This window comes from Oncorhynchus tshawytscha, linkage group LG04 (genome assembly GCF_018296145.1).
Source record: "Oncorhynchus tshawytscha isolate Ot180627B linkage group LG04, Otsh_v2.0, whole genome shotgun sequence".
In the NCBI taxonomy this organism is placed as follows: Eukaryota; Metazoa; Chordata; class Actinopteri; order Salmoniformes; family Salmonidae; genus Oncorhynchus; species Oncorhynchus tshawytscha.
Window position 1 is genome coordinate 45,689,618 of NC_056432.1, and position 19,330 is coordinate 45,708,947.

The 19,330-nt window shown below is 43.2% G+C and overlaps 1 protein-coding gene across 2 annotated transcripts in view; it reads right to left on the reverse strand.

Annotated features, from left to right (window-relative positions):
- kremen1 (kringle containing transmembrane protein 1) overlaps positions 1 to 19,330 on the reverse strand; it is a 105,893-nt gene that overhangs the window by 74,462 nt on the left and 12,101 nt on the right. For both annotated transcript variants that reach the window (XM_024418247.2, XM_024418246.2), the window contains exon 2: positions 554 to 716. In XM_024418247.2, the coding sequence (XP_024274015.1) occupies positions 554 to 716 (163 nt within the window). The remainder of the gene's footprint in view (positions 1 to 553; positions 717 to 19,330) is intronic.

Consider the following 19,330-nt stretch of genomic DNA (forward strand, 5'->3'; position numbering starts at 1 on the left):
TTGATTCTTCACAAAAAAATACAGTTTTATATCTTTATGTTTGAAGCCTGAAATGTGGCAAAAGGTCGCAAAGTTCAAGGGGGCCGAATACTTTCGCAAGGCACTGTATCTATGAGGTTGCCCGTGTTTACGGATTTGGGGTTGTACCTGGTTGGTTCATTGATAATTTGTGTGAGATTGAGGGCATCTAGCTTAGATTGTATGACGGCAGGGGTCTTAAGCATATCCCAGTTTAGGTCACCTAACAGAACGAGCTCTGAAGATAGACGGGGGGGGCAATCAATTCACATATAGTGTCCAGCTCACAGCTGGGGGCTGATGGTGGTCTATAACAAGTGGTAACGGTGAGAGACTTGTTTCTGGAAAGGATCATTTTTAGAAGTAGAACCTCGAATTGTATGGGCACAGACCTGGATAGTGTGACAGAACTCTGCAGTAGATTGCAACTCCGCCCCCTTTGGCAGTTCTATCTTGTCGGAAAATGTTATAGATATTATAGTGAGGCTAAATGCTAACCCAACTACTCCAGCTCAGGCTCCAGAGGGGGTCTCACCTGCAGTAGTTGTGGCTGCCAAGACCCCCCTCTCCGTTGGGGTACTTGAGGGTGTTGTAGGGGTGCTGGAAGGTCTCATTCCAGAAGAGGCATGGCTTGCCCCCAAGGAGGCTCGTCTGGTTTTGGCAGCCCCTGTAGTCCCCTCCATTGGCTGTGTAACATTCTGGAGAGAAAAAGAGAGAGAGGGAGAGGGGGAGGGAAGGAGGGAGGGGGGGAATTAGGGAAGGAGGGGGGAATGAGGGAAGGAGAGAGGAAGAGAGAGAAGGGAGAGAGGGGAGAGAGAGATTTAACAAGTGTTCACTGTGTTTGGCATTTAGAGAGAAAGATCTATTCTGATAAAAATCCAAAGCTTGGCTGAGTTTTTTTCAGTCATGTTTTCACATCAATGTTGTGACCTAGTCGGTTGTTAATATTGGGCCAAAAGAGTAGGCTTGAATTATTAGCGTTTTACACAAATAGGATACAATCAAAATAACTGTAAGTCTTGGAATAGTTGTGTTCTTTACCCAATTTTAGATTCTAAAGATGGCCAAATGTGTTAGATAGCTAGTGTGAGATCAATCACACAATATTGTTCCAATTAATGCCCTCCAAATGTGAAGGGTCTTGAGAAACCCACTACGATGTATACAGTAAAAAACAAAACAGGCATGGTTTGAATTTTCTGTCAAATTGGACGACAACCATATGGAGACGAGAGAGTGAGCGCGAGAGCAAGTGAGAGAAGAGAGAGAGAGAGAGAGAGAGAGAGAGAGAGAGAGGGGGGGGGGGACAGAGAGAACAAACTAAAGCACGGTTAAACAACTTCATCTCCACTCTTAACGCTCAAGCAAAACACAAAATGGAGAAGATAAACACTTTTTTTCTCAGACAACAAAAGAAAGAGTAACCAAATTATCACAGCCAGTGGTGAAGGGAGTCTGATGAGCCCTCATTGCGCAGTGTTTCCCTGGGGCTCAGAGGGAGGGAGGAGGGTTTCTGGTCAGGCCCTGTCTGAAAATACATCTTAAACTCTCATCTACTTGAGGTGCAGTACAGTGAAGTATAGAGCGAAGCTCTGTCACTTCTACTGTCCACCCTGCTTGCAGTGACAGCCATATGCCCTGAGAGATAACGCTATGATGTCGGTCTCTCTCTGCTTCCCCTATGGACTCTAAAGTTTAAAGCTAATTTCCTGTTCCACAGCATCTAGGGTAGAACATCATTCAGATCAGTCTATCCCAACAGTGTTGTCTATACACCCTCGTGAAGCAGCCCTGTACAGCTCGTTACCGGCCTGTTTGGGAAGAGACAGCAGCATCACAGAGCCTTGGAAGGACTGTTCCCAAAGTCACCCACGCAACTCAGCCCTAGATGTGTTAGTTCACAGACGAAGGAGTCAATTAGTCCTACCACTCGGTATTGGTCTCCCCTGATTCCCGTTTTCTCCTCAAGAGACCCTTACCCAGTCCTCCATAAGGCGGATGGAAGAACACCGAGCAAAATACAGCAGAAACTAAATCAAAACGACTTCAGTCATCCAGTGTTGTCTGTATGGAGGTTATGGGGGTTTGATATCTGAAACACAACTTGTCTGAAGTCATTCCTTCTATGTCTCGTGCCAAAAGTAACAGGAAACACATAAAGAAACTCCAACAACGTATTCTGCACTAATAATCACATACAATAGTTTCCCTCGTGAAACACTATGTTCTTGCAGAAAAACGAGCTGCCTCTATGTCAAACCAGGAGAGGCCTCCAGTTGCTTTCAGTGTCATGTAAAAGTGGGTTTTAATTAAAGACATTTAGGGCAGGCGCAATTGTTCGGTCAGCCCTATCCACGATCCATCAGCGGTATGGCAGACTGACAGGCTTCACTGCTCGTAAGGAGCTGAGGGGTGTAGGGTTTCAGTAATTATGAAGCCACTCCATTGTCTGTAAACTGTAAACAGCTCCTCACTCCCTCAGTGAATTAGTTCTGCCAGTGTCTAGGTCTGCGTGGCTCAGTATCATAAAGTGAAGGGGAACGAACATGTATTCATAAAAGTAGCAATCTGGTTTTATAGCGTGAGGAGACGTGTCACACTCGTATGGGGAGTATAGAGAGAATGTAAACAGAGAGAGATAGCATCAGCGATCAGTCTGGCGTTCAGAGGACAGATGAGGCGGTTTAATAAGGTGGGATGATTGTGTGGGTGTGTGTTTATTTTAATTTTACTAGGCAAGTCAGTTAAGAACAAATTCTTATTTTCAATGGCGGCCTAGGAACAGTGGGTTAACTGCCTGTTCAGGGGCAGAACGACAGATTTGTACCTTGTCAGCTCGGGGTTTGAACTTGAACCCTTCCGGTTACTAGTCTAACGCTCTAACCACTAGGCTACCCTGCCACCGTGCGTGTGTGCGTGTGTGCGTGTGTGTCTCAGGATTCACACTGAGCAGTGTGGATAGTTTGAGGGCCAGTTCCAGTGCGTTTATGAGTCACTCATATCCCAGAGCAATCACGTCAAGGGTGCTATACTCTCCACTCCAGTCATCTTAGACAGACAGCAGTACCTTGCAGGAAGCGTTGAGGCAGAGCCTTGCATGACAAACAGGCCTCGTGTCGGTCCTTCAAACTAGACACACACACTAGATTGAAATTGAAGCGACTGATGTTATTGTGCCTGCTTTACAAAGCAATAGATCAGAAGAGAAAAGAAGAGGAACTCAACGTGACTTTGTGAAATGTCTCCTATTTGTTCAATTTTTGTGAAAGTTTACTGTTTCAGTGTTCAGTACTTTGGATACTACTCCTGCTGTTGGCAGTCATGTCCCTGCTATGGCGAAGCTATCTAACCCTTCCAGGACGAGACGGTAAATAAGACCGTAAGTGTTTTCCTAGCGGCCGGGCCAAGGGCTTGATGTGGTCTGAAGGCACCATTTGCCTGCGGTGGAAATGGGAAGTAGTGTATCTGCAGGGACTCAGAGATAATTGAGGCCATCTTAAAGATGAATGGAGTGTTTAAAAGGCCTGCGGAGGAAGGGAGGGAGGGATACAATGCACATGTCCTTCAAAACGAAAGTTCCTCCCGCTATAGGATGAGGATAGCAAGAGAGATCCAAAAGCTGTGACACAATCCATCCACTTACTACAAGGTCTCCATCCGAAATGGTACACTATTCCTTATTTAGTGCACTATTTTTAACCAGGACCCATCAAAAATAGTGCTCCATATAAGGGAATAGGAAGCTATTTGGGACATACTCCAGCTGTCTTCTTCCCTCTGATTGGTGACTATCGCCACCTCAGCTCCCCCCCCTCTCTGTCAGCATGTGACCATTCCACTCATGTCACATGACAAGGGCCTTTCTTGTGGTTGCATCACAGCCTGATGGGAAACAGAACCAGAGACCACAACCGCGAGAGAGAGAGAGAGAGAGAGAGAGAGAGAGAGAGAGAGGGGGGGTATAGAAAAAAACCTCTTAAATACATGCAAGATCCTCAAATAGAAAAGTCCGGGAAAAGGGAGGAGAAGAGGAGGATGGAGGACTCGCCCCAAACCCCAACCAGCAAAGTCTTGCTCTCGCAGGATACCACACAAACCCAAGAAGTCTTAAAAAAGGAAAGAGAGGAGGATAATTCACTGAGAGCTAATCGCCCTGTTATTATATTTGTCGGGATTTGTGGGCTAATTACTTCCATACTAAGACTTCAAATAGTGCTCGTTGGCGAGTGATGGAGAGAGAGAGATTGAGAGAGGGATATATAGAGAGGGGGAGAGAAAGAGAGAGAGAGGGGAAAGAGAAAGAGAGAGAGAGGGAGGGAGAGAGAGAAAGAGGGAGAGAGAGCTGTGCCTGCCTGCTTGTGGTCATGTGATTTCATTGGTAAACAAAACAAACAAGCAGACAAACAAAGGGTGTTTCTCTGTAGAGAGCCTCCAGGTCACGCTATTAATACAGCACTGTGTTGTTGTGTTAGCTATGAGCAGGGATGAAACAAAGCGCAAGATAATTACATAGGTCTGGTTCTAAAGACAGCTCCTTAAATCAGAGTCTTTCTCCATCCCTCTCTATATCCCCCCATCCTTCTATCCATTCTGCCATCTTTATTGCAACCCAGTAGGGAGTAACAGAGGGACAACCATGAGGACTGACTATATATGTTTTTTTCAATTTGCATTTATTTCATCTTTATTTAACTAGACAAGTCAGTTAAGAACAAATTCCTATTTACAAAGACGGCCTACCAAAAGGCAAGAGGCCTCCTGCGGGGACGGGGTCTGGGATTTAAAAAAAAAAAATTCAACACGACAAGAGAGACAACACAACACTACATAAAGAGAGAACTAAGACAACATAGCAAGGCAGCAACACATGACAACCAAACATGGTAGCAACACAACATGACAACAACATGGTAGCAACACAACATGGCAGCAGCACGGTAAAACATGGTAAAAGCACAAAACATTATTGGGCACAGACAACAGCACAGGGCCAGAAGGTAGAGACAACTATACATCAAGCAAAAGAGCCACAACTGTCAGTAAGAGTGTACATTTGAGTCTTTGATTGAAGAAATTGAGAAAAAAAACTTTCCAGTTTGAGTGATTGTTGCAGCTCGTTCCAGTCGCTAGCTGCAGCGAACTGAAAAGAGGAGCGACCCAGGGATGTGTGTGCTTTGGGGACCTTTAACAGAATATGACTGGCAGAACGGGTGTTGTATGTGGAGGATGATGGCTGCAGTAAATATCTCAGATATATATGAGGTAACTGACAAAATAAAGTAAACACCAACATAAAGTGTCTTAATAAAGCATTGGGGCACCACGGGCCGAACTCGGCTAGGCGAAACAAACATGTGTGCCTGCATACTCCGTTAAAAGACCTTCATTTGAGAAACAAGAAAAAACGAGTCAATAGTACTGCTTGTCCATTCGGAGACACCGTAGTCAGTATACACTTCCTCAAAATAGTCTGAATTAATGTAAGATAATTCAAGAAATCTGTCAGTAATTGTGACGTTTTTGCCAAGGAGATTTTAGTCGCACGATTTTACATTTTACTAACATGCTGACCACAGCCCGCGTTTAGCTAGCGAAATGTCCAACCACGTTTCGTGTGTTTGAACCTGTCCCGAAACGAATATACTGTTGACTAACCCCATTCCGTACAAATTTGCGCAACCGCGGCATTCAAACGAGGCTGCAATGAAAACTAATGGGACTGTAGCGACTGTGTTGGCATCAAAATCTGGTGTGAGAACTACATTTCTATTCAAGCGTTGATTGACATGCTAATGGCCTGATAGTACTGGAGAAAAGTTTTTAAAAACGAACCCTCTGACACTGTACGTTAAATTGTGACATTTCATGACGAAACATACAGCACGCATAAAGCAACTCATTCTGTTTTGTACATCCTCTCTCTACCAGGTGTAGCGCTTCTCTCGCAGGTTAAAAATAAGAAAGGGACAGGGTCAGGGGGGGATACCTAGTCAAAGGGACAGGGTCAGGGGGGGATACCTAGTCAATTTGACAACTGAATGCGTTCATTTTTTGCGTCATCACTGCAAGCCATCATGACTCTCAAAAGTCGTTACTTACTTCTGAAGATAACTTTAGCGCGCCCTAAAAACCTGATTCAAATTCGACATAAACTCTTCATAGTGTTTTATTTACCTTTTAGTTTTTTTTTCAATGTTTATGTAGCATCAGTAGAAAAATAAGGTAACTCTGGTATCCAGATATTCCCCGGTTAAAACCATGGTTCATTGATAAGGTGATAAGATGGACAGATCGGGTTTCCCCACACTGCTTATCTCCCCCTTTCCCTATCACACAGTAGGTTTCGCTTCCACACCCGCCATTTTTAAAAAGACCCGATGGAGCTCATTGCCTTCTTCAATCATGCAGAGATGTGCAGCATGAAGGTCTCGTCATTGATTCGGCCGGAAAGGGGATAAATTGTGCTTGACAATGGTATTCATATTACAGTTGACCTGGAAGTATTACGTTTTTGGGGCGCTAAAATAAGGTCAATTGTACGTTACAGTGTGTACAAAAGTGCATTCGCTGGTTCAGAGTTATTTTTGATATTTCAACCTGCATGTTCTGATCGCGTCTGGTGTGGATGGACAAAATCAACATGCGTGCGAAGGCGGACGCACGCGTATGCCCGGTCTAGTCAGAATGTAAAATGTTTGGTGCAGTATTTCTCAAGTGAAAAAATTTGAATGAAAACGATTAGTCTCTGGTTAAAAACACCCGCCAGCCTGCAAATGCAAGTAGATTTTGGCATTGGTGGGTAAGATATCTATTTCACCAGCCAGGTTGGCAGATGGTCAGGGCTCCACAATGCGAGCATTTCACTCGCATTTGTGAATAAAAATAGTCAAGTATGATCACATTTCTAGTCAAATAAATTCTACATTAGCTGTTCTTCAAAGTATTTTCCATAGCTGGTAAATTGGGTCAAAGAACTATGAAACCTACATAGCCTATTCCACCTTGCGCTGCAACAATGCCTGGCTGTGGGGGGCTGTGCACATGTGAAGAGCGGAAAGATTCATTTTTTATAAGCACAGACATACAAGTTGGTCTAATTTACTTGAAACAAAATACTATACATAAAATACATTGTTTTGTTCACAAGCTAGGTTTTTTTCCTGTTATTGAATTTCAACTGCTAGGGAAAGGAGAAGACAACGCTTCTCTACTCGTCAGACTCAATCTCGCAAGCACAAACTTGACTGGAGTCGCGTTAGGACCCCAGGCATGGAGTCATTGCTGAGGACCAAAACTAACTAAAATGTCACAAAATGTTGTCATAACATACGCACAAACCATCCCAAACTGTTCAGGCTGGGAAGCATGCAGAGGCCTTCAGTCCACACTTCCCTGTTTTCGAAGCACGTGACAAATAGAATTTGATTTGAGGAAGGCACCGCAATGGCAGAGGGGGAAAGCATATTTTTACAGGTATACTGCAGGGCTGTGAAGTTTTATACAAGTACAGTAACTTATTTCCCATGAGGTGTTTTAGATACAGCATTCCACTATGGGATATCAGGGATCTAGACTTACAGGTTACAACTGTGACTAAACAGGCAAGATGCTCTCATCCTTGCAAGGGTCAACAAAAGTGTGAACGTGACTGAAAAATATAGACTTGCTACAACATCATTGAAGAGAGTATTATTCCCACGTAAGTGAGAGATGCCCCTTCACTACCCCAATGTCTTCCTCCAATACAATGACTTGTTTCCTTTAAAGCCATTGTCCTTCTGTTTTGTTAGTGACCTGAATAAGGGAGCAATAAAACCATGGAAACCCAATTTAGCCCTAAAATAGCTTCAACGCTACCCCGAATACCCCTCACTCACACACACACATACCCCTCCCCCAGGCCACCACCTCACCTACCTAGCCACAAGTCCAGGGGAATCCTTGCCAAAATGGAATCAGTAGCATCTATAAAATGTGGCTGCTTCTCGTTCTAACGTGCTCCTTATTATTTACTTCTACTCACCCCGTAATGGGAAGAGACGAGTGTAGCCTTCAGTTCTCTCTCTCTATTGTCGGGATACAACATGCCGATCGAAAGTAAAGCTTAAAGAAACAAAAGTTGCCTCAAGCTGATATTTGGCCTTCAATTAAAGTCTTTGACTGATGTCGGAGAATCTATCAGAAAATAGATTAAAGGTGATAAAGTATCTACCTTTAAAACAATCGCCACAGGGGTTTGGAATGATGTTTGACAGAACACAGCAGCACAGATGGACTGAGGGTACAGCTTGGTCTGGGTGACCCAAGTGGGCAAATGCTGCATCCCGATTCTCCACCCTTTTACAGGAAGTGTGCACTTCCACCATTGTCAAATCCATGCGAGAAAGTATGGAAGTCAAGTGCACACTTTGGGTGAATGGGGGGGATGAGGAAGTGAAAGATGGGACTTATACACTGACTATGACCTGAAGGAGGACGTTGAAACAAAAGTGGAAAGGAAGGACCTGACATGTGTGAGGACGAAATGCCAACGTGACACAAGGGAGGACGGGTGTCACTTTAAACTACTTCTCCTTCACTTCCTGTCAGTTTCCCTGTTTCTTCTTGAGTCACTTTGCTCTAGCCATCTGCAGTTTCAGTGAGACAAAGACAAATATGAAAATGAAGGCATATTTTCCAAACATGATTGAAAGGGTATTCATATCCTCACCTCCTATTTTACACACACACACACACACACACACACACACACACACACACACACACACACACACACACACACACACACACACACACACACACACACACACACACACACACACACACACACACACACACACTTCACCTCTGCCTGCCTCTCTCCATTACTGTATCTCAAGCTAGTTAATCTGCCATGTCCCAGGCCTCTAAGTGGACTAAGTAGACAAGGTTAGCAGGTTAAACAAATATAGAGGGGGATATGTCCATCCTGCTACACCATTCCGCATACTCAACACATGCTCCCGGTGAACTCACTCTAAACCAATTCTGACACCAGAGTAAACAAGGTGGAGATGAGGTTAGGGGGAGAGAGGGGAGGGAGGTGAGTGAGTGAGTGTAAGAGAGAGAGAGAGAGAGAGAGAGAGAGAGAGAGTAAGAGAGAGAGAGAGAGAGAGAGAGTGTAAGAGAGAGAGAGAGTCTCAGTGAAACAACATGGATACAGCCAGGGGCCGCATTTATAAAACGGACTTACGATCAATTTTGATTTTAAGTATGATTACACAGAATACCACGTCTAAGTAGTTATTTATAAAACCTTACATTGACGTGGAAATGATCTTATCTCTACTCAAAGTCTAGACTTGATGTAAGTGATTTTCCTACTGGTTGTGTAGGGGTATTGCAGTTTGGGACGCATATGCGTCCAAACCTGTGGTGACCTTTGCATTAGCTTTATGAACAATTTGTTAGGAATGATCAATTAAAGGTGTGAGGAATGATCAATTAAAGTTGTGAGGAATGAACTGCCAGACGCAAGGTGTTTTGAATTAAAAACAGGATGCAATGTTCTATAAATAGTGTGTCAAATTAGAAAAAAGTAACCATGGATGTTCCGGCGTTACTGGAAGACATTGAAAATCTGTGCTTTTAGAAGGGAGAGTTTTCAGAGACCGGAACGACTTTGCGCACGATGATCCATGGCTTATAAGTCCAATGGCCTATCGTCTCCCAAGAAATGTTCTCAAGAAATTTTCTCCCAAGAAAATTTGTGCGCGGATTTATTCCCTAATCTGGAAAGGAAGACACTCTGTAAATCAAGCCATATCCATATCTGTCCAAGTACTGTCCACTCTGGGATTCCTCACTACTGGGACATTCCAGAGGGAAATGAGTGACAGGTCGGGTATATATATCACAGCCATCATTCAGCAAGCAACATCCTGCCACAAGTGATCGAGGCGATTCTACACATATTGTCCATGAGATCCCCATTTAGTTTCCCATTTACACCCTCATTTCATTTCCCAGGGGTCGTACTGTAGGTGCAGTTGACTGCACGCATATTGCCTTACGCGCACTGCCTGTAGATGAACATGTATATGTCAACAGGAAGAATTTCCATTCATTTAATGTTCAGATCATCTGCGATGCCCGTACGCAACTCCTCAATGTGTGCTCCAAGTGGCCAGCGTCTAACACTGACGGTTTTACCCTATTAGGTGACCGGGGCTATCCACTGAAAAAGTGGCTTCTTGCTCCCTTTGCCCGAACAGCAGAGGAAATACGCTGCATTTTGGCGCACGGCAGAACAAGGTCGGTTGTGGAGCGCACCGTCCGATTGCTGAAGGGCCACGTTGCCTTGATGCATCAGGTCAAGGTCATTTCAGGACAAGGTCATCAGGACAAGGTCATTTCATTTAATAAAAATGCAAAACTTTAATTTAGTTTTAAAATGGGTCAACTTAAAACAACATATACCAACATTTTATATTTAGCATTTTATTGAAATTGCACACCCAAATCTCTGGCCAAATAGCTGAAAACAGTTTTTAGTTTGGCACTACGGTTACTGAGATGTCCCTTTGAAGCCTGTTCATTTTGTAGCATTGCTAGTGTAAACGAATGGAATCAGCTGATTCATATCATTTCCACTAGCACTGCAACAAAATGCGAACAGATTTCAAGGGGACATCTCAGTAACTGTAGTGCCTATTAGCAGTGCAAGTTTGTTTGACAAGAACATTCGGGTGTGCAATTTCAAACCTAAATATAAAATGTTGGCCTGTTTTAAGAATTAATGTTTTCCCTCCCCAATCAAAGGTGACATGCATCATACTGGCATGTGGTGTGCTCCACAACATAGCCCTGAGATATGGTATTGAAATGGATGCGGAGATTAGAATGGACCCCCAAGAGCCTCCTTAACCCCCCACCCAATGGAGCACCTGCCCTGGCTGATGCAATGAGGAGGCGGCAGCTCAAACAGAGATTGGTGGTAAGAAACAGAATGCCAGACAATATACGAAGCATAGGTTTTTTATTCACGTTGTGGAAAATGTTCAACAATTGCATTATATAAATGAATCAAAACCCTAACTATTCTTCTGATTTCAGTCACAATCTGCCCTAACCAATGTGTTCAACTCGTTCTGGGTTTGCAGGACTGAGGCGGTCAACACGCAAACTGTAGACGTGGACACAGATGTGGACGGACCCTCGACACCTGTGGCCAAACCTTCCGCCTCACTCCTGGCACCTGCTGATTTGGGAGCCTCGCGCACTTTATCCCTGGGTGGAGGGCGCATGGCTGCAACGCAGCTTCCGTTGGTGGAGGGGACACACTCACCCGGCGCACGGGCTGCAACGCAGCTTCCTCCGTTTCTATGTGAATAAAATTAATCAGTGCACGTCTGGTATATTAAGTTACTGACAACCACGTTTCACTTTCTCTTAATTACTTAACGGAAATGACTTCACCGTTTCCGATGTTACTGCTAAACGATGTAAAAGTTGGGATTAAACCATATGAAAAATAAAATAAAGCAAAATAGAAGAAACTCACCTTTTTTGAAACATTCACTGTTGATGTCAGAGTATGTGACAGTGTACGCGCTCTCCAATCATTGCCCCAATGCGCTGTTCCATTTGGGAGAGCTCCGGCGTGCCAGGCCCCCCTCCCGTTGCCTTAATGCTGCGGTTATGGATGGCTATTCTTTTTATCCCTTGCAGTTTAAGGTCAGACCATTTATTTTTCACATCAGCCACAGTTCTGTCTTGCTGCCTCACGTCGTTCACCGCAGCGGCGACATGCTCCCAAGCTACCTGTTTGGCTTTGTTTGTCAACCCACTATTTAGTCCACCGAATAATACGTGCTGCCTGTCTTCAATCTCCTCTACCATTGCCGTGATCTCATCTTCCAAAAAGCTTGCATTTCTCTTTTGGTCCATGGCTATTCCTGACTAAACCCTCATTTGTGCTAGCATTCTATAAGGGGAAATCGCTGATTGTAACACGGAACCCAAACCGGCTGCGTGCGTGCGCCATCGTCCATAAATTGATTTTGTCCCCCCACACCAAACACGATCAAGTCACGCAGGTTAAAATATCAAAACCAATTTTATTAATTTGCTAGCTTGCACTTGCTAGCTAATTTGTCCTTTTTAGCTAGCTTGCTGTTGCTAGCTAATTTGTCCTGGGATATAAACAATGAGTTGTTATTTTATCTGAAATGCACAAGGTCCTCTACTTCGCCAATTAATCCACACATAAAACGATCAACCAAATCGTTTCTAGTCATCTCTCCTCCTTCCATGCTTTTTCTTCTCTTGACTTTATATTGCAATTGGCAGCATTCATAAATTAGGTGCATTACCGCCACTGACCTCGTTCGACTTTGTCACCCACGTGGGTATAACCAATGAGGAGATGGGAGAGGCAGAACTTGCAATGCGATCTGCGTCAGAAATAGAACTGATTTCAATTTTAGCCCTTGGCAACACAGGCTCTAATTGGCGCGCACGAGCAGTGTGGGTGCAATAATTGAATAACAGATTTCTAAATTTATTTTGCAACGCGAGCAGTGTAGTCAGCCTGTAAGGCACATTCAGGTGCCGTCCATTTTAAGTTCATTTGAGATTTATAGATCACAGGTGCGTAAGTTACAAATGGGCTTCTTAGAACCTGCGTAAGCAAGGTTTTTTATGCTCAGTATCTTTTATGAATCGAAAGAAAGCACACCGTCGGTAATGACCTTAAGACTAAGTATATATCTAAGAACATGTTTATAAATGAGGCCCCGGGACAGAGCAGGAGAGAGGGAGGGAGACAGAGAGAGAGAGGCTCAGTGAAGTTGCTCTGTTCCAAGGTACACTATTAGGGTGTTTAGGAAAGATGCATCTGAAATCATAAACCAAACTGTAAATTAAGCGGGTGCACAGAGCAAAGAACACACGATGAGAGAAAGAGTCAATGGGAAAGAGAAAAACAGAGAGATAAGGATGAGAGAAGAGAGAATTAGACACAGAAAAAAAAATGAGGAAGTGAGAATGAAACAAAAGGAGTGTACCAAAGAGAAACCACAGGAGAAGTAGTGGCAGAGCACAAAAACACAAGAGATAGAAAACTCTTTACTTGTTGTTAGAACTGCTTTCTTCAAAACCCTCATTCTCTCCATGTTGCTCCAGTGAAGTAACACTTGGTTGATTTGATTTCCTATTGTTATGTTATGACCCACCAAGCCAAGGCTCATAGAAAATGTACAGCAAACAAAGACAAAGCTAGCAAGCACCTAGCTAACATACACCAGACCAGCCAGGTCTCAGCTCAGAGCTCCAAATTCCATTCCAGATGAGCTCTGTGGTGCAGTTACGTGCTGGGCCCCTATACCAGCAAACAAACAACCAATGTAGGGCTTAGAGAGAGAAAAAAAACGAGCCTGTTTAATTTGTCTGCTAGGAAGGAAGGTAATGAACACACAAACACAAACACACGCACACACACACATACACATATGGGTTCTTAGTACTATCGGGGATTGGCTAGCTTTGGGATCTATGGCTGTGATATGGGACATGATGGCCCACTGTTGCTAAAGTCTGGGGTTTTCTCATCTCTTCTTCTCTTCCTCTATTCTTCTCCTATTCCCTTCTTTTTATATATAAAAAAAGAGGGAGTAAAATTATCCCTACACTAACTAACACTCAGGCTACATCCCAAAATTGCACCCTATTCCCTTCACAGTGCACTACTTTTGACCAGGGCACATAGGGGTGCACTATATAGGGAATAGGGTGCCATTTCAGAGGCAGCCTCAGAGATGTGTGATACGCAGATGCAGTGACAGAACATGCATTAATCTGTCTCTAATAACCACAGCATTCCTTCTCTCCCTCCCTCCCTCCCTCCCTCCCTCCCTCCCTCCCTCCCTCCCTCTCCCTCCCTCCCTCCCTCTCTGTCTCCCTCTCTGTCTCCCTCCCTCTCTCCCTCCCTCTCCCTCCCTCCTCTCCTCTCCCTCCCCCTCCCTCCCCCTCCCTCCCTCCCCCTCCCTCCCCCCTCCCTCCCCCTCCCCCTCCCTCCCCCTCCCTCTCCCCTCCCTCCCTCCCTCCCTCCCTCCCTCCCTCCCTCCCTCCCCCTCCCTCCCTCCCTCTCTCTTCTCTCTCCTTCTCTCTCCTTCTACTCTTCAGACGGGTGCAATTTTAATCAGCCGAGCAGCGGTGGCGACAGTGTTTTAAGTTGCATCCGATGTGGAGGACGGGGGTACTCAGACACACAGACTGCATTGTTCCAACTTCCCAGTGGAGTATGTCATTGTGCCCATGTCATTCATTTATTCTCACCCACTCTTGACTGTACTGCCAGTGTAATTCCCCAAAGGATGTCCGCCCACTGTGTGTGTGTCAGTCATTCTAATCTAGGCTGACCAGCGTGTTCCAGACTTTCAAAGGCAGCAATCATTGTGCTAAATAATTTATTATAAACTGGGTGGTTTGAGCCCTGAACGCTGATTGGCTGACAGCCATGGTATATCAGACAGTATACTGGACAGTATATATGGCCAAAATACCACGGCTAAGGGCTGTCTCCACGTTGCGTCGTGCCTAAGAACAGCCCTTGGCCGTGGTATATTGGCCAAATGCCACACCCCCTTCGGCCTTATTGCTTAACTGTAAGCCTGTGGTATCTACAGTACAGAACATTAGAGTGACATGTTGTTCATTTCCTGGCATTCTGAATGAAAGCAAAAAACACTCAGCAAGTCAATCCGTCATTAGCTTCAAACAATAAAATGTTACAGTAGAAATGCAAACACATTGATCCATAAGGTTGAATGTGTATCCAAAATGTGAGGTCCCACAGGCATCTTTGTGAACTTCAACTCTCCTTCCTCCCTATCAGAGACACTTTCATCTATCTCCAGGGGTCTCCCAAACCCCTCTTACTCTAGCCAAAGCCTCACTGCAACATCGCGAACACACCTCACAAAGAGAGAGAGTGAGCAAGTTATTTTTTATTTCTTTATTTAACCTTTATTTAACTAAGTGAGTGAAGTGAGTGAGTGAAAGAGAGAGAGAACAGAGAGCGGCTAATAGCTGCACACACATGCCCCTGAAACAGCTCAAAGCCAGAGCCTCCTTACCCCAAACCACATGTAATTAACATACCAGACATGCCAGCCAACATGAGCACAAACAGGACGATCGAAAACAGGTGTGTTTCAAAACAAAGACCCCCTCCTTTACCTCTCTCTCTTTTCTCCATCTCCCTCCCTCTCCTTTCCTCTCTCTTTCTGGGCCCCTGCTTGATTACAGGCCCAAGGGAAGATGGGGCCGGACTGGGAGGATAAATAGAGGGCCTGAACTGAGGTGAGTCAAGTGTGACCTGGCATTCAAGTGCTCTCAAAAAAACAATTTAATCACTTACAGTACCAGTCAAAAGTTTGGACACACCTACTCATTCAAGGGTTTTTCTTATTTTTTTTTACTATTTTCTACATTGTAGAATAATAGTGAAGATATCAAAACTATGAAATAACACACATGGAATCATGTAGTAACCAGAAAAGTGTTATTTTATATTTTATATTTGAGATTATTCAAAGTAGCCACCCTTTGCATTGATGACAGCTGAATGAAATAATAAAGTCATCAAATAAAAAAAATGTAATATACAAAACACCTGCATTTTTTAAATAAAAGTAATGTGAATAAACTATGGTTAATAATTGACAGAAGCAGTAATGGGCATTCACTACCATCATGGGACGTTCATTCATTGTTTTATTCTGTGTTTTTACCGCATTCAACCCACATTATGCAGAGTGCATTTAATGTTAAAAAATAAATAAAAATCAAAACCCCAAACATTTATTTTTATATAATCAAACCAAAACGACCTCAAAACGCAGTAATAACTCAGCACTACTGTTTCCTCAAGAACATGTAACGATAACACTAATACAGATATTAATATGCAATATTATAAGAATGTTATTGATCTCGAATGAAAGAGAAGCAATGAGGATTTAATGTAACCACGCAAAACCGAAGGGGGAAAGAGAGAATTACGGTGAACTTCCCAATATGTTGTCGTAAGAAGTTTGACAGTTTGAGAACCGAAGTGGAAGTAGTAAGGAGGACGTAGTAATGCCAGCTTGGCATTCTGGGTAGCAATGATTGGAACATCTGCAATAACCCAACATCCGGCCGAGTGTCAACCCGCTTGCCACAGTGAAATAATATAAAATCAGCTTGTGAGTTCTATAGCCAATGGGCTTACTTTGGAATAATTGTTCTTCAGATGAGATCAGAAGTGGGATGAAGTGCCGGCTGGAAATTTGACATAATTTGATCAAAACGTCTAAGTAAGGCTTTGAGTCATGTGTTTTGATTAGGCATAATTGGAAAAGACCAACATTGGATTTTGTTCACCCTTGGGCATATGACAACATTACATAGACTGCACTTCATAGCTGCACTTAAGAAACCTGGAGAGTTCTAGAGCCATGTAGAACTCAAGAGTTTCCCTAGCTCCATAGTTTTCGAACTCAGTATACCTATTGCTCCATAGTTCTAGAACTCAGAGAATTTCTAGATCCATGGTTCTAGAACTCAGTGTTCCAAGTTCAAGAACTATTCGTTTTAGAACGCTTCGTCAGAGTGTTGTGGGAGCAGTGGATGCACGTGGAACACAAACATGCTCCATCTGCCTCCAATGACTCTTTTCTAGCAGCATGGAGCTAGTAGAGTGTGAGTGGCAAGCACATCAGAAAAAAGCCCCGCATGTTTTTTTTGCCGATCTTTGTAAACTACAGATGGAAGTCTTGGCTGTCCCTTCTGCATTCCTCCGACTGCATCGTCACATATTGCTTCTACACCAATTGGATCTGAGAAAAAAACAAGAGAAACTGGGGCTCTTTGCTATGATGGTGAGAGAGCGGTCCAAAATGTCACTCTTATCTCTCTCCACACTAAATTCCCCCTTATCTAAAACATTTTCTAAAACGGACCACAACAAAACACATTCATCTGTACTTTGATTTTCTCTAAATGCATTTAATGCCTGATGTTTTATCTTCCTGTTTGCCCCAGTCAGCCAACGAGCAAAGGGTGCAATACCACCATATTAAAAGGACAAAAGACTGACAGATAACCCGTGAACAAAACACACAACACCAGGACACAAAAACCAATGCACAAAAGCTGCCACACAACTTAGGGTTGCAAAGCTACAGGTCATTTACCAGTTATCGGAATCTAATCTGGGAAATTAACAGAAAATCTATCGCAATCTATCATATTGTCCATGAGTTTCCAGTAGACAGAACATATGGTTCAAGAGAAAAAAGCCTAATTCATGAAAAAAGCACCTAATCAACAATGGCATTATTTTCTATTAACTCTACAACTCTTCTAACTCTTCTGACTTATTTCACAACTGCCACCAGTTTGACGCCAAAACATTTACAAAAAATACAGTTGAAGTCGGAAATGTACATACACCTTAGCCAAATACATTTAAACTCCTGATACAAATTCCCTGTCTTAGGTCAGTTACGATCACCACTATATTTTAAGAATGTGAAATGTCAGAATAATAGTAGAGAGAATGATTTATTTCAGCTTTTATTTCTTTCATCACATTCCCAGTGGTTCAGAAGTTTACATACACTCAATTAGTATTTGGTAGCATTGCCTTTAAATTGCTTAACTTGGGTCAAACGTTTCGGGTAGCCTTCCAGAAGCTTCCCCCAATAAGTTGGGTGAATTTTGGCTCAGTCTTCATAACAGAGCTCGTGTAACTGAGTCAGGTTTGTAGGCCTCCTTGCTCGCACACGCTTTTCAGTTCTGCCCACAAATTTTCTATGGGATTGAGGTCAAGGCTTTGTGATGGCCACTCCAATACCTTGACTTTATTGTCCTTAAAGTATGCTTGGGGTATTGTCCATTTGGAAGACCCATTTACGACCAAGCTTTAACTTAACTGATGCCTTGAGATGTTGCTTCAATATATCCACATAATTTTCCTCCCTCATGATGCCATCTATTTTGTGAAGTGCACCAGTTCCTACTGCAGCAAAGCACCCCCACAACATGATACTGCCACCCCCGTGCTTCACGGTTTGAATGGTGTTCTTCGGCTTGCAAGCCTCCCCCTTTTTCCTCCAAACATAACGATGGTCATTATGGCCAAACAGTTGTATTTTTGTTTCATCAGACCAGAGGACATTTCTCCAAAAAGTACGATCTTTGTCCCCATGTGCATTTGCAAACTGTAGTCTGGCTTTTTTATGGCGGTTTTGGAACAGTGCTTCTTCCATGCTGAGCGACCTTTCAGGTTATGTCGATATAGGACTCGTTTAACTGTGGATATAGATACTTTTGTAACTGTTTCCTCCATCTTTACAAGGTTGATTTGCACTTTTTGCACCAAAGTACGTTCATCTCTAGGAGACAGAATGCATCTCCTTCCTGATCGGTATGATGGCTGCATGGTCCCATGGTGTTTATACTTGCGTACTATTGTTTGTACAGATGAACGTGGTACCTTCAGGCGTTTGGAAATTGCTCCCAAGGATGAACCAGACTTGTGGAGGTCTACAATTTTTTCTCTCTGAGATCTTGACTGATTTCTTTTGATTTTCCCATGATGTCAAGAAAAGAGTCACTGAGTTTGAAGGTAGGCCTTAAAATCCATCCACAGGTACACCTCCAATTGACTCAAATTATGTCAATTGGCCTATCAGCTTCTAAAGCCATGACATCATTTTCAGGAATATTCCAAGCTGTTTATTAAAGGCACAGTTAACTTAGTGTATGTAAACTTCTGACCCACTGGAATTGTAATACAGTGAATTATATCTGAAATAATCTGTCTGTAAACAATTACTTGTGTCATGCACAAAGTAGATGTCCTAACCGACTTGCCAAAACTATAGTTTGTTAACAAGAAATTTGTGGAGTGGTTGAAGAACAAGTTTTAATGACTCCAACCTAAGTGTATGTAAACCTCCGACTTCAACTGTACATATTGACATAGTCAAATAAATAAGTGTGTAAAAAATATAAAGAATATTTCAATTTGAGACACTCATATTAAACACCAATAGTATTCACTAAATTGATGATTTATATGTAGGATAATGTTTTTCAGCTTTGTCATTAAATGTTATATTTAAAAATCATCCTATTTTATTATTTCATATATTTTACATATGATAAGGCCACACAAAGGGCCAGAGATAATAACAGATACCTGTGATCACCTGAAGTACCCAAAAGGGCCACTAGATGTCTTGTGACAGATTACATAAAATCCTTGAAAGATAAACTTGGA